General features: G+C 48.5%; 1 protein-coding gene across 2 annotated transcripts in view; it reads right to left on the reverse strand.

Annotated features, from left to right (window-relative positions):
- The window catches only part of Ptpn11 (protein tyrosine phosphatase, non-receptor type 11), a 60,865-nt gene that overhangs the window by 3,953 nt on the left and 43,153 nt on the right, over positions 1 to 13,759 (reverse strand). Inside the window, exons 11-15 of one of the 2 annotated variants that reach the window (NM_001109992.1) lie at positions 10,045 to 10,199; positions 9,077 to 9,144; positions 8,518 to 8,669; positions 2,932 to 3,044; positions 251 to 341 (exon numbers count right to left, since the gene is read on the reverse strand). In NM_001109992.1, the coding sequence (NP_001103462.1) occupies positions 272 to 341; positions 2,932 to 3,044; positions 8,518 to 8,669; positions 9,077 to 9,144; positions 10,045 to 10,199 (558 nt within the window). In that variant the 3' untranslated portion in view covers positions 251 to 271. Of the gene's footprint in view, positions 1 to 250; positions 342 to 2,931; positions 3,045 to 8,517; positions 8,670 to 9,076; positions 9,145 to 10,044; positions 10,212 to 13,759 lie in introns of both variants that reach the window. The other variant, NM_011202.3, reaches the window with a different exon arrangement.

Genomic DNA, 13,759 nt, shown 5'->3' on the forward strand with positions numbered 1-13,759 from the left:
GACATGGACCGACCCAAGTCCACTACATCCCTGTCAACTGCTGGGCCAGCCCCATCCCCACACAGTTAACTGATCTGACTTAATGCTCCATGAACTGTATACCAAACCCAGGCTGGAGAGGGCCAAGGCAAAGAAAAAGAGGCTGCTCTGCACAACTCAGTCACAGAACATCTTGCTCTGGCATGCACAAATCACCCGTCTGTCTAGACTGCTGTGAATCCGCCCCAGAGAAAGCCGTGACACTCAATACCTGCGTTCTGTCGCCGTGGGCTCATCTGAAACTCCTCTGCTGCTGCATGAGGCCCACGTTCTCATAGACTCGGGCGCTGTCCTCCCTCATTCTGCAGACAGAGAAGAAGGAAGACGCTAACCTGAACTGCCATGTCCAGCTATGCTCAGACGGACCCCCTTCCCACTCTGGAGCTGACTCTCAAAACAGACATCACACACGTGAAGTGGGAAAAGCAGCAGGGGCCTCGAGTCCTTTGCCTTTTGGAGTGTGAATGGAGGGCAGGCAGCTTGGAGGGCAGGGGAGGAGTTGGGTCATGCACACAGATGGGAACGGTGGCCATTTCCCCAGAAGCATCACAAGTGAGGGCTCCGGTCACCCTAAGAGCCTTGGATGAACTAACACATCTGCGGGCCCAGCCTCCTTCTGTAAAGAACAGAATCAGCCGGTCGTGTGGGACATGAGGACAGATCCTGAGCAGCCCCAGGGCCAGGATCTGAGGTGTGCATACTACATGGGACAACAAAAAGGGTGTGGCAGAGTTGCTTGTCAGTCATGGGTGAGCTTCATAGGAAGGATGTTGGCTCCCCATCAAGTTACCACAGCTAACTGTATAAGACACCAGTGTCTCCAGTCAGCCTGCTGGGGCAGAGGAAAGCAGGAAGGGACAAGGTGACTCAGGAGAGAACACCCTTGCCACATAATTTCATTTCTGTGTTTAACAGAGAGAGAATGTAAACACAGGCCTCTATCTGCTCTCAGAGCTGCGTAGTAGAGCCAATATTAAAGTCAGCGGGGCTTTAAAAGCCCACGGCAGAAGCAAACAAGTGGGATTCCAGGGGAAGGAAAGGTAAATGTTATGGCGGAGAGCAACCTTGGGCTACAGGCAGCACAGCTGCTAGCACATGACTGGCTAACAGATACTGCCCTGCGTGTCCTACTTTAAACCAGGAGCTGCCAAAGCCCTTCTGAAGAACCAATGGGTGGTGATGACCAATGGGTGATGATGACCCTACTGGTCAGACGGCCTCTGTCAGCTACGCCTTGGGGTTTTCCTTTCCCGGGTACATGAGGGGTAAAGGGGCTACGGTGTGAGACATGTAAGCCTGAGCCCTTGCAGACATCAAGCATTGAGGTGACAGGAGGAACAGAGTGAGGTCACAGCAGACCTCAATCCTATCCTGGCCAAACAGCCCTGGAAACTGTCAGTTAAGTTGCAGGGACCTGGGTCTCCCAGAATGTGAATGTGGTTTCTACTGGAGTCCTGCTGCTCCCAGGAGCCTTCAGTGGCAGGCTATAGAGCGCCAGCTCAGAGAACTGGGGTGTTTCACCCCAACATGGCCTAAGACACTTTGACGTCACGAGTTGTAAGCAGGCTGTCTAACAGACACAGAGAATGATGTAGACAGGCATGGCCACACCGCTGGTTACATACTCTACCACCTGAGCCCTCCAAGCCGCTGCTGCACAGGGTTGTTGTCGGTGACAACAGTGAGCACCAGGGATTATTTTCCATTTTTTGTCCTAAGTTCAGTCCTACTTGGAGTCTGACTAATAGGGCCTGGGCCCTTTCTGCTTCTAAGTGGGTCTCTAGTTGAACTCACATGCTGGAAATGTCACACTTTTCTGTCACAGATGTACAAACCGTTAAGATGGCATCATACTGAATGCCTCTGGAACACAATCTTTCCTGAGATCTGAGCACTTCCATAAGAGGCAATCTCCAAGTTCAAGGTCAGAAATTTTAGTGTGTTCAGAAGGCTCTGGCTGCAGTTTGGGGCAAGCTGTCCTGTGGAGCTGAACCAATGTGCTTGAACCACCACTATATAACAGCCGTTCCTTAAAAACTGTCCTCACCACCACTGGACACCCCCTGCTGGTACTGCTTGGTGGCTCTGCTTGGTGGAAAGAACTTTGAAGCCGGGCGTTGGGGGCACATACCTTTAATCCCAGCACTTGGGAGGCAGAGGCAGGTGGATTTCTGGGTTCGAGGCCAGCCTGGTCTACAAAGTGAGTTCCAGGACAGCCAGGGCTATACAGAGAAACCCTGTCTCGAACCCCCCCCCAAAAAAAAAAAAAAGAACTTTGAGCTTTCCCTTCGTGTTTGCTGGCCACCAAGGAAAATGAGCCTCTCCTGCATGTCCGTAAGCCACCTGCAGCTTCTTTTACAGCACACCCATTCGTAATTGCTCGCCATTTCCTACTGGGATAGCTGTCCCCATGCAACTGTTGGCTTGTCAGGTTTTTGGGGTTGTTTGTTTGTTTGTCTTAAATAAGAACTCCTTTAAAAAGCAAAGCTAGCCTATGGGCTCTGGCTTTCTGACCCTTGGTTTAAAAACCCTGACTGACAGGAAGATTGGCAGATCATAGTCATGTCCACACATGAACAGAGAGTTTATTTATTCTTAAGAGTCTCCACACTGTAAGGGACAGCGCTTCCCACTGAAATAATGCTCCCTGCAAAAGGAAAATTAGATTTTCCCCAGAGAACCCTACCTAACATGCCCAGGGCCCCACAGGATCCTGGAGAGCCCATCACGTGCCTACTGGTTAGGGGCCCTGCAACCATGAGCCCTAGAGAGTCCCTGGACCCCACCGCCCCATGCACCATCAGTGGGCAGCAAGCAAGCCTGAGGAGAATACTGCAAGCAACTGCTGTTAAGCTTCTACCAGACCTACGCTGCCGCCGTATCGCTACTTACTCTGCACAGGGTGGCGTTGGGGTGCAGGGTGGCAGGGGACTCTGATCACCACTTGTCTGGTCCACCAAGGAATACTTAATATTGGTATATTCATGTCCTTTTCTTTTGCTTTTCTGAAAGTTAAGGAAAAAAAAATACAAGTAAGGAGGACTGTGGATATGATTTTTAGAAAAATACAGAAACAAAAAAGCTATTTTATCAAAAGAAAAAAAAAGAGGCAGATGGACAGGCTAGACTCTTTTTTTTTTTTTTAAGATTTACTTATTTTTATTTATATGAGCACACTGTAGCTATCTTCAGACACACCAGAAGAAGGCATCAGATCCCATTACAGATGGTCGTGAGCCACCATGTGGTTGCTGGGAATTGAACTCAGGACCTCTGGAAGAGCAGTCAGTGCTCTTAACTGCTAAGCCATCTCTCCAGCCCACAGGCCAGACTCTTAAGAACACTAACATGCTGACTAAATGGTTAGGAGCTCACGGCACCTGCAGGAGGAGTGTGCTGCAACCACAACCCTCAGAGCCCCCAGAGCTGCAAGGAACTGCTGACTGACACAGGCTAGAGGCACTACTCCTGCTTCAGCACAGAGCTCTATCACTGTGTGCAAGGATGGAAGGCACAGTAATGCACTTTATGTATTTAGCAGTATTGGCGATGGCACCCAGAGCCCTCCCACAATGTTGAGATGTGCTCAGCCATCTCAACCACAGCACCCTAAGATGAAATGGTAGGGGAAGGAAACCAACAGAGCAAACAACAGGAATGTAATCTCATCTCACCATGTATAAAGGCTCACACATGCCATGTGTGTAGAGAGCAGACAGCCCTGCAGAGTCGGCTCTCCATGCAGTGAATATCCATAACAATGCACCTGTACTGCACATGTGCAGACTTCCCTATGTTCAAGGCCTTCCTGGGCTACATGAAGACCACAGGAGGAATGAGTAGTTCTTATTCAAGGAACATGAGAATCTACAGGCTTCATGTCTAAGACCAAGTGCCCTGGGATGCTTAGGCATGGGTACACTATGTGAAGAGTCAATGGCCACTGCACACTATCCATGGATGTGCTCCCAGAGCACAGACAACAAATCCAATCAAAGTGAGGCTCCTGCGTGGCCACCCTCTTCACTCTGGACACCTTCCATTCTGGGAGACTGAGCAGCAAGGAGAGGGAGCTGTGCACATCCCCATCCCAGAACTGGGGAGGAGGGGGCAGGAAGAACAGGATTCTAACCTGCAGTGGTTATTCCTGGTTGTCAACTTGACCATATGAAATGAATGAACTCCAATCCAGAATTGGAAGGCTCACCAAGCATCCCGACTTCTACAAACTGTGATTAGGGCAGGGGCTGTTGGGGACTGTGGCAGGAGGGAGACACTGACCACAGTACATATCTTCAGACATAACATCTTCCACGGGCTCTGGAAGCCTCATGCCCAGCACTGGACTGGACAAGGTAGAGCAAACTTGAACTCTGCTGAGAGTAGACTCCACCACCTCAGCATGCACTGTGGGGTGCTGGGCACACTAACCAACTAACCATGACAATCATCCCATAGCATTTCCACACACAAAATACACTGTACACTCTCAATACATAGACACAGTATTTTTGTTTTGAGGCAGAGTCTCATTATATAGCCCTGACTGGCCTGGAACTCACAGAAATCCCCCTGCCTCTGTGTCTCTGCACTATAGGAATTAAAGGCATGTGCCACCATGCCCAGCTAGCCTTGATTCTGTAAGTTCCCAGTGAAGAAACCTCACCATCATCTTCTCAAGAGGCAGAGCTGACCTGACTGTCCTGAATCAACTTAGCCCTAAGGTACTGGAGTGGTGCAGAAGGGCCTGGCACAGCACAGCCTGAGTCTCAGCTGCAGGGTGCAACTGACAGCTCCTGGAATGTCCCAAGTATGGAGCAAGAGCAATAGTATGACATAGAAACTATTCCAGATGAAAGACAGGAAACAAACATGAATGCTATACACACCATGTGACCCTGACCACAGCAAGACAAACTGGAAAAATCTGAATGTGGAGTATGGCCTACTTTAGCTTTTTGAGTTGTGTTTATGTCTGTGTGTGCACATGAGGAAGTCACCATGAGGTGTGTGTGTGTGTACTCGCGCACACACACACATGCACTGGATCCCTTAGAGGTGGAGTTACCTGCAGTTTTGAGCCCTCTGCCATCATGTCCTCTATAAAAACAGTGTGTATCCTTAACCTCTGAGCTGTATTTCCAAGACATATGTTTAATTTCTTGTTTGGTTGTGGTTTTATCAAGAAAAGGTCTAACATAGCCCAGGCTAGACTGGAATTCCCAGCCTTCTTGCCTCAAGCTACATAAGTGCTCACACATGCTGGGCAAGCTTGTGTGCTGTACTGGGATGGACCCCAGGAGCCTAGTAAATGCTCACACGCTGGGCTCCAGCCCTGACCTGCAGATTATACAGAGCTTTCAATTTGCTCCCCCAACTTAGTAACTGAATCATGATGATGTAACAGAACATCTTTTTTTAAAAAATATATACCAATGCACTTAGAAGCAAAGAGGTACAGACTCATGTAAGTTATAAACATTCCCTTTTTAAATATTATGTATATTAAATAAAGTTTGAAGAAAAAAATAAATGCTTGTGTTCAGAAGTTGAGTAAAAGAAATACCACGCACTCCACACACTGCTTTTGCAAATAAAGTACTTACTAATATAAATGGAAAATTAAAAAAAAAAAAAAAACAAAAAAAAAACCTCTCAACAAATCTGCAGTGGCACAGCTGGGCACTGGTGGTGCCACTTTTGATCCCGGTGCTTGCGGGGCAGAGGCAGGCAGATCTTTGTGAGTTTGAAGCCAGCCTGGTCCACAGAGTAAGTTCCAGGATAGCAAGGGCTGTACAGACAAAGAAACTCTGTCTTGAAATAACAAACAAAAAGCCCTGCAGCACAAGAGGCAGTCTTAATAAGCCACTCAGGACTGTCCCTACGGTGCTCTGTCCCGTTCTCTGCTCGCCCCTCTGTGTATCTCTTTCTTGCTGGCCCGCTTCCTCTGTTTCACTCCGCCTCTTTCCCCACGGTTCTCCACCCAACTGCCACTTTGTTTTCATTTAGCAATTCTTTTACTCCCAAAGGGCTTAACTCATCCAAAGTTGGAAGATGGCTACATTTTGAACTAATTCATTATACTAAATGAGTTTTGTCCTGTTGCTTAATTTAAGAATCCGCTGGGCTTGGGCTGGAGCCATATAGTGCAGTGGTTAAGGACGCAAGTGCTTCTGCAGATGAAAGCTAAGTTCCCATCAGCAACCCTGGGCAGTGCACATCCTGGTGCAAGGGGTCTGATTCCTCCTCCTTCTACACATGGACACAGGCTCACACACATTGAAATTCAATTTAAAAATAAGCAGGGAGACAGGTAGTTGACTGTTTTGTGTGCAGTTGACTCTTTTGTGTGCAGTGGTAGTTTTCTTTTTCACTGTTGCTTTGTTGTTTTTGCAATATCGTCCTATATAGCTCTCACTAACCTGGAACTCAATACACAGCCAAAGACAACCTTGAATTTCTGATCCCATCTTGGTCTCGCAAGTGCTGAGATTCAGGCACATGCCAGCACTTCAGGTTTACATGGGGCCAACCATAGCTCTGTGTATACTAGGCAAGTTCCAAACCAAGTGAGCTACACCCCCAGCCCAAACCATACACGCAGAAATGTATGTTTATTTTTGAGACATAGGCCTCACTATGTAGCTCTGGCTGTCCTAGAGCATACTACGTAAACAAGGCTGACCTTGAACTTAGAGATTAGTCCTTTCTCTGGGTGCTGGCCTCAAAGGCTTGTTCCACCACAACCCATCCCTCCTATATACTTTTTTAACACCAAAGTTCCAAGTTCCAAAATCTGAGTTAATACAATTGCAAAGTGCTAACACATACTAGTATCAAAATGAATTAGCTGAATGAATGACTGTATGAATGAATGATTGTATGTATGAATGAATGAGTGAGCGAGTCAGTGAGTGCAAGCTTGCATCCTTCAGGTGGAATCAGCAGGACACTCACTTGTTAACATGTAAGTAACTGAAACACATGCTTTGTGTCCCCATCAGTAAATACTCCTTCCCCACAATCAACCAAGTTACTAAATAAGATTCTTTTCCCCCAAAATTATTTCCTAAATCCAACTTACAGCCTCAGTCTTAATAGTCTCAGTGCCAGGAAGCAATATGAAGGCTCCAAGCAGCAGTCCCTCAATGGGGAGCAGCCAAAGACCCTCAATCCCAACTCAAATACAAACCCAAATGGTACAGAGGACTTCTCCCGACAAGATGACAGAATCTCCTGAATGTTTCTGACCAGGCTGAGCAACCATGTGCTAGCTCTTTATTTATTCCCTGAGCATCTCTTCTAAACTATGAGTGGTCCCAATTAAGTGTAAACTGGGAGACATGTATAAAAGAACTTTAGGGCAGCCATCCAGGTTCAGAGGTGGGAGGTACAGGTCAGTGGTGCAGTGCTAACTTAGTGTGCATGAGGCTCTGGGGTGCAGCTCAGGGGCAGAGTTCTGAGCTAGCGTGCATGAGGCCGTACGTAGGTTTGCTCTTTAACACCACAAAAAAAAAAAACAAAAAACTGCTTACATTGAATTCATATTTAAAAAATTAAAGTTGGGGATGGGTGGCTTGTTAATCAATCATGTGACCTCCTGACCCCGCGTCTACTTGAGTACCTAAACTCAGGAAGGGGCCCGCCTCTGGCTCTCAAGGAGGATGGTGCGGTTCTCCCTACTCTTCCAGGCCAGCATGGTGGCGCACACCTTTAATCATAACATTTGTGAGGCAGAGCAGGTGCATCTTTGAGTTCAAGGCCAGCCTGATCTACAAACTGATTTCAGGTCAGCCAGGGCTATACAGCGAGATGATCACTGTTTTTTTTTTTTAAGCTACTCATTAAGAGACAGCCTGCTACCCTATGACACGCACCAAGTCCCCTCTCCTGGGCTTTTGGAAAGCAATAGCAATAAAAAGGACAACCGTGGTTGGTGTTTAGACACCACCCATCTGCTGCAGCACAACAGGGTTTGGGAAAGGAATAAGAAAAGCTCCCCAAAAGAACGGCTCTCCTCATCTCCCTCAGCTTGGCGCATCCTAATTAGCTCAGCTTTGTGTCTGTTATGAATAGTCTCACATGGAAAGGCTCCAACTGCACACTCTTCATTATGCATAGCTTATTAAAATTGAAATTCACTGTTTCAATGCAGCCAAATTAGTGGCTCAAACTGCCACGCTCTATTAGAAATAAGGCATTCATTTTACAAGGCAGAATCAGAATAGATCAATCTAGAGCAAAGCTGAAATGGCTGGAAACTGTGGACCCTGAGTTCTAAGCCTAGCATATGAAAGTCACTTCCTCTTTGTAAGGCAGAGCCGACTGCCGCTCATGATGATGGCACCACACTTCCCTCAACTGGGAGGCAGTGGATGCTGACCACAGCTTACAGGGAGGCCAACTGTCAACATTTTCCAGATGAAGAGAGCGAGTCCAGACAGGAGCTGAGCCATGTGTCAGAGCCTCATTCCATACCTGCTCCTCCTCGATCCGGCGCTGCAGCGTCTCTATGTAGTGCTGGACAGCCATGTAGATAAACCGGTACTGTGCTTCTGTCTGGACCATCCCCGACCTCTGGGACCGCACCATCTGAATGGTTTTAGGAACGTCGATGTCACAGTCCACACCTGCAAAGCACAGACCCTAAAGCTGCAGGAGCACCGCCTGCCACAGCAAGGACAGAGAGCCGGTCCTTCCCATCAACTAGCCATGCGGGTGCAGGGCAGAACTCCTGAGTCAACACGCATAACAATGCCAGCAAATGCCAGGACAATGCCCCAGGAGCCCCTCGCTCCCCAAGAATGCCACCCAACACCAGGGCAGGAGGGACCATGTGACACAGGTGACAGAAGAGACAGTGATGGGACCAAAGTGCTAGGACTATTTTTAGCAAAACACATTGAAAGTGAATCTCATCCGTATTTCCATAACTGCTTCTTTCTCCTGCAAATTCTCTCTCGCAGGCTACGTTTCCTGGCACCTCCTGTCACAAACTTGAACAGGAATTGCGGCTTCTTGTCCTCCAATGACCTACCTTTCTCTCGAATGATGTCAATAAGGATGTCAATCACAATGAAGGTTCCTGTCCGGCCAATCCCAGCGCTGTAGGTAGAAGAGTAAGAGCAGAGTGATGAAGTGATGGAGCTTCACTCAGAACCAAGCTGTCAATGTCGACAGGCTCTCTGCTGTGTGTCTACACAATGTGCTGATAGGAGAAGCTTCCTATCAGCAACCCCTGCCCGTGCAGAGGGGTTCAGTCCTGGCATGGGCCCCCTAGGGTATCCTTGTTTCCCCATCTGTGGAGTGGGGGTGCGGGGGGGGGGGATCACCACGAGGTTCACAGTGGTGAGACTTGGGGCCCTGAACAACACGTGGCATCTTTTCTCTACTCCCAAGTTTCATACAACTTTTACTTGAAAACAGTTGGACAAATTATGGCTCTTCTGGACATACAAACTTGCCCACAGACTCGTGGCTTCCTGTCTTAAAAGCCACAGCAGATACTCAGAGGAAGAAAGGTATGTTCGTTTCTATCCTAAATAGCCAAAACCTAGCTGCAAAACCTACATTTATGGTGGTTTAAAAACAAAAACAAAAACAAAACAAAAAACACTGAACAGTCCAGCCCTGGTGGTACAGGCCTGTTACCGCAACATTCTGGAGGCAGAGGTAGTGGCCAACATAGACTACATAGTAAAATCCTATCTCAAAATAACAACAACAAACAAAGTGATCGACAAGGAAAGCTTCACTCATTTCTGGATTGGCTCAGCATATGAACGAGACTGTAGAAAACTGAAGCATCCCTCATAGAACCATACATTCTGCTGTGGTGACCCTGGGGCAGCCTCCACAAAGGCCTATGTGGGAAGGACTGCCCTCAGAATGAGCAGTCTGCAGAGTGCTGGGAACAGTGTGTCCGTCACATCCCTACCAAGGACAACTGACTTCCCAGCCCCTAAGTAACAGAAACTATTAAAGGAAAGCAAGCTGGGCAGTCACCTGCAGTGAACCACGACAGGGCCTGCATCCACGATGCTCTCCTGCTTGTGGTGGACCTCCTCCAGGAAGTCCAGCACACCTCCAGGGTCACTAGGCACGCCATGGTCTGGCCAGGTCCGAAAGTGGTACTGCCAGACGGTTCTCTCTGTGTTTCCCTGGAGTAGAGCCAAGAAAAGCCAGAACAGAATTAAATAAACCAAAGGCTGAGGAGCCACGGCGGCTGCTGACCTTTCCTGGTGCCTTGCAGATGGAAAGCCACTCTCTGGTGCCCAGGAGTGCTTCTTTGACAATCAATGGGTCAGCCTGGAAGGAGCACCTGCCTGTTAGGAGATCCAAGACATGGAGCTAGGCAATTTGTAGCATCTTCTGGCAAAATGTAGCCAAGGCATAGTCCAGAGTCATCAGAGCAGGCCATATTCCCCAACGTCCTCAGTCAGGCAGCACTCAACTTCAGAGCCGCGGAGGGCCCTAAGGACTGCAGTCTGTCTTCCCAACTAGCAGCCTGGCAAACTCTAGCTCCCTCGAGCATCTGCCCTTGCAGCCTCATGCAGGCACCCACGTCCATTACAGCACTGTCACAGCCAGACAACAGGCTTTGTGAATTAGATGGTGAGGCTTGGGCTCAAATCCCAGGAAGCCCCTTACTGCAGAGTCAAACCCCCAAATGCATTTGCAAAGACCTGTTTCTCACACAGAGGGTTAAAGCAGCTAAACAAAGGCCCTCCCAGCTAATGGAAGTAATGGTGAGGACTGAGAATATCCTGGCTGTTCTTAGCTACAACAACAGCAAGGGATCAACAGAGGCACCAGGACCACTTTGACCACAGAAGCTCAAAGCTGGACCAGAGGAAAGGAAAGGAAGAAGAGAGGGCGGGAAGAACAGAAGCTCAAAGCTGGCCTGGAACAGCCACCAGTGACTTTCCCACGGAGACAAGCCAGGAAACACTAAGGAAAGGGAGAGGGGCGGGGGGAACGACGAAAGAGAGGAAAGGAAGAAGAGAGGGCTGGAAGGGCAAAGATATGAAGGGGAGAGAAAGGAAAGGCAGGGGTCAGAGGGAGGGAGGGAGGCTTCAATATCCACCAATGCTGGTGAACTTCCTTACATCCAAGGGTGCTTGCTGTGATTAAAAAAATCTCCTGTGTGCTACATGCACTTAATCTGCTGATGTCATGGAAAACTAACCTTGTCGTTACTAAGTGATTGAAACCCAGGCAACTTCATGGGTCACAGACAGGAGGCCAGTAAGAGAAACAGAGCATGCACTGCCACACTGCACAGCAGCACCCCTTCTTAGCCAGGGCATCTCTGTACATCAGTGCTGTACAGTAGGTGACTTGTCATAGCAAGGCGGGAGCCAGACGGATCCATGTTAGCCTCTATGCCAGGATAAGAGCGCAAGTGTGCCGCCATCTCCCACACCTCCCTCTTAAAATCTCCTGGTACACAAGATGGAGCAAGCCCTGCAGCATTCTCTGTATCCAGAGACAAGCCACACAACACACATTCCTTTCAAAGGAGGGAGGGGGTGTTGAGCAAGATGAACAGCTTTTTGCTAGCACCAAAAGAAAGAAACTGCCTGTCTGCTACTCAGAAACACTGACAAGCCTGACAGTTCATCATGAGATGTCACAAGAGGGTTGGCAAGGCAGCTCAGTGGGTAAAGACACCTGCCATCAAACCTGACAATCCCAGAGAACCAACTCCTGAAAGCTGACCACCACGGGTGTGCCAAGAGGAACACACCTCCTGTGGCTTACACACACTATATACACCCCCTCAGAGAGCACAGGAAACAGAGCCCTTTCTGCTCACCATCAGCCCTAGGCTCTCCTCCTGCCCTTCCATCTTTACAGGGGAAAGCTTTGGTCTGGAACCAGCCTACCCACAATACACTGGGTCACGGCCCTCTGCCAAGCCTCCCTGACAGCTGCCCTGCTGTCCCTCCTGCAGCCTACTCTGCAAGTCTGGAGGCTACAGGGTCATCCTGTGCTCACCCAACCATCACTTCCACTACAAGGATCCCAAGCCAGCCTCTGCTATCCCGGTCCCCTATGCTCCCCCAGCCAACGTCCACCATCTCACTTCATCTCACCGCTCTAGGCAGCATCTGCCAACTGCTCCTGAGCTCTCCCTGCAGCGGGCTCATCCCCTCCAGTTCTGTGGGTCAGAGAATGAGTGCTCAGTACCGGCTGTGGCTGGCTAAGTGAGTATCAACTTCCTTCCCTGGCCCATCTCAGCACACAGCACCCTTTGACTTGGCCCTAACTGCACTCTATAGTGACATATCAGGGCATGTGATTCAACATAATCTGGACAGTGGAGTGCAACTGAGAGAGCAAGACAGCACCTGTGTTGTCTGTCCCCAGCAAGCAGCACAGTGCTAGAAACATATGTGCATCATAACTCTCCTGACACCCGATGGAGATGCCTGCTCAACAGCTCGGCTCAATGCGTCCACACAGCAGCTGTGCGTCTGGCTTCTCGCACTGGCCACAACAATGCTGTCCACTCAGACTCATGGCTCTGAGACACCTTTGGTCTCTTTTTTCCCTCCAATAGCCAAACTGTCCCGACCCCTGCACATGACTTTCCAGTGACCTGATCCTCACTGCTTCCATACCATTCCCAACCAAAGGAGTAAGCGCAGCAGGAAAGACCACTGCTGGAGACATGCAGAACAGGTCAAAGGCCTAGACCAACACAGAGGCCTCCCAGAACACAGCTTTACATGTGCTCACTGGGCACAAGAATTGAGACAGGGGGCTGGAGAGATGGCTCAGCGATTAAGAGAACTGACAGTTCTTCCAGAGGACCTGAGTTCAATTCCCAGCAACCACATGGTGGCTCACAACCATCTGTAATGGGATCCGATGCCCCCTTTTGCTGTGTCTGAAGACAGCGACAGTGTACTCCTATAAAAATACATAAATAAAACTTAAAAAAAAGATTGATTTAAAATAATAATAATTAATTGAGACAAGTTCCAAATGGTGGATAAAGCTCAAAGCTCTTAATATCCTCAAACCACATGGCAGAGAGAGAGAACCAATTCCCATAAATGGTGCTCTAACCTTTGCATACATACATACAGGCATGCATGCATGCACACGCATACACACACACACACACACACACACACACACACACACAAAATAAATGTAAAAACAAGTAAGTAAACTTTAATACCCAGGAGCCAGGTATGGGGGCATGCCTTTAATTCCAGCATATGGAGACAGAGGCAGGGGAATCTCTTTGAGTTTGAGGCTAACCTGGTCTATATTGCAAATTCCAGGCCAGGCAGATAATCAAAATAAAAATCCTCAGTCAGTCATGGTAGCACAGACCTTTAATCCCAGCACTAGAAAGGCAGATGCAGGAAGATATCTGCGAATTTGAGCCCAGCCTGTCTCTGTAGCCAGTTCCAGGTCAATCAGGGATTCATAGTGAAACCCTGTCTCGTAGTAGTAGTAGTAGTAGTAGTAGTAGTAGTAGTAGTAATAGTAGTAGTAGTAGTAGTAGTGGTGATCTTATTTATAATACTAGTAAATGTTATAAATAATAATTAATTTATTAATTTCTAAGGCTATTTCCAACAAGACCTAACCAAGAGTATTTCTGCAATACCCTCCTGAAATTCTCCTGCCCAGTCAGTATCCCATTTTCCTGCAGTCAGGCTATCAGGATGTGGCTCAGACAACGCCTGTGCCCAAAAGG

Source organism: Mus musculus, chromosome 5 (assembly GCF_000001635.26).
Source record: "Mus musculus strain C57BL/6J chromosome 5, GRCm38.p6 C57BL/6J".
Taxonomy (NCBI): domain Eukaryota; kingdom Metazoa; phylum Chordata; class Mammalia; order Rodentia; family Muridae; genus Mus; species Mus musculus.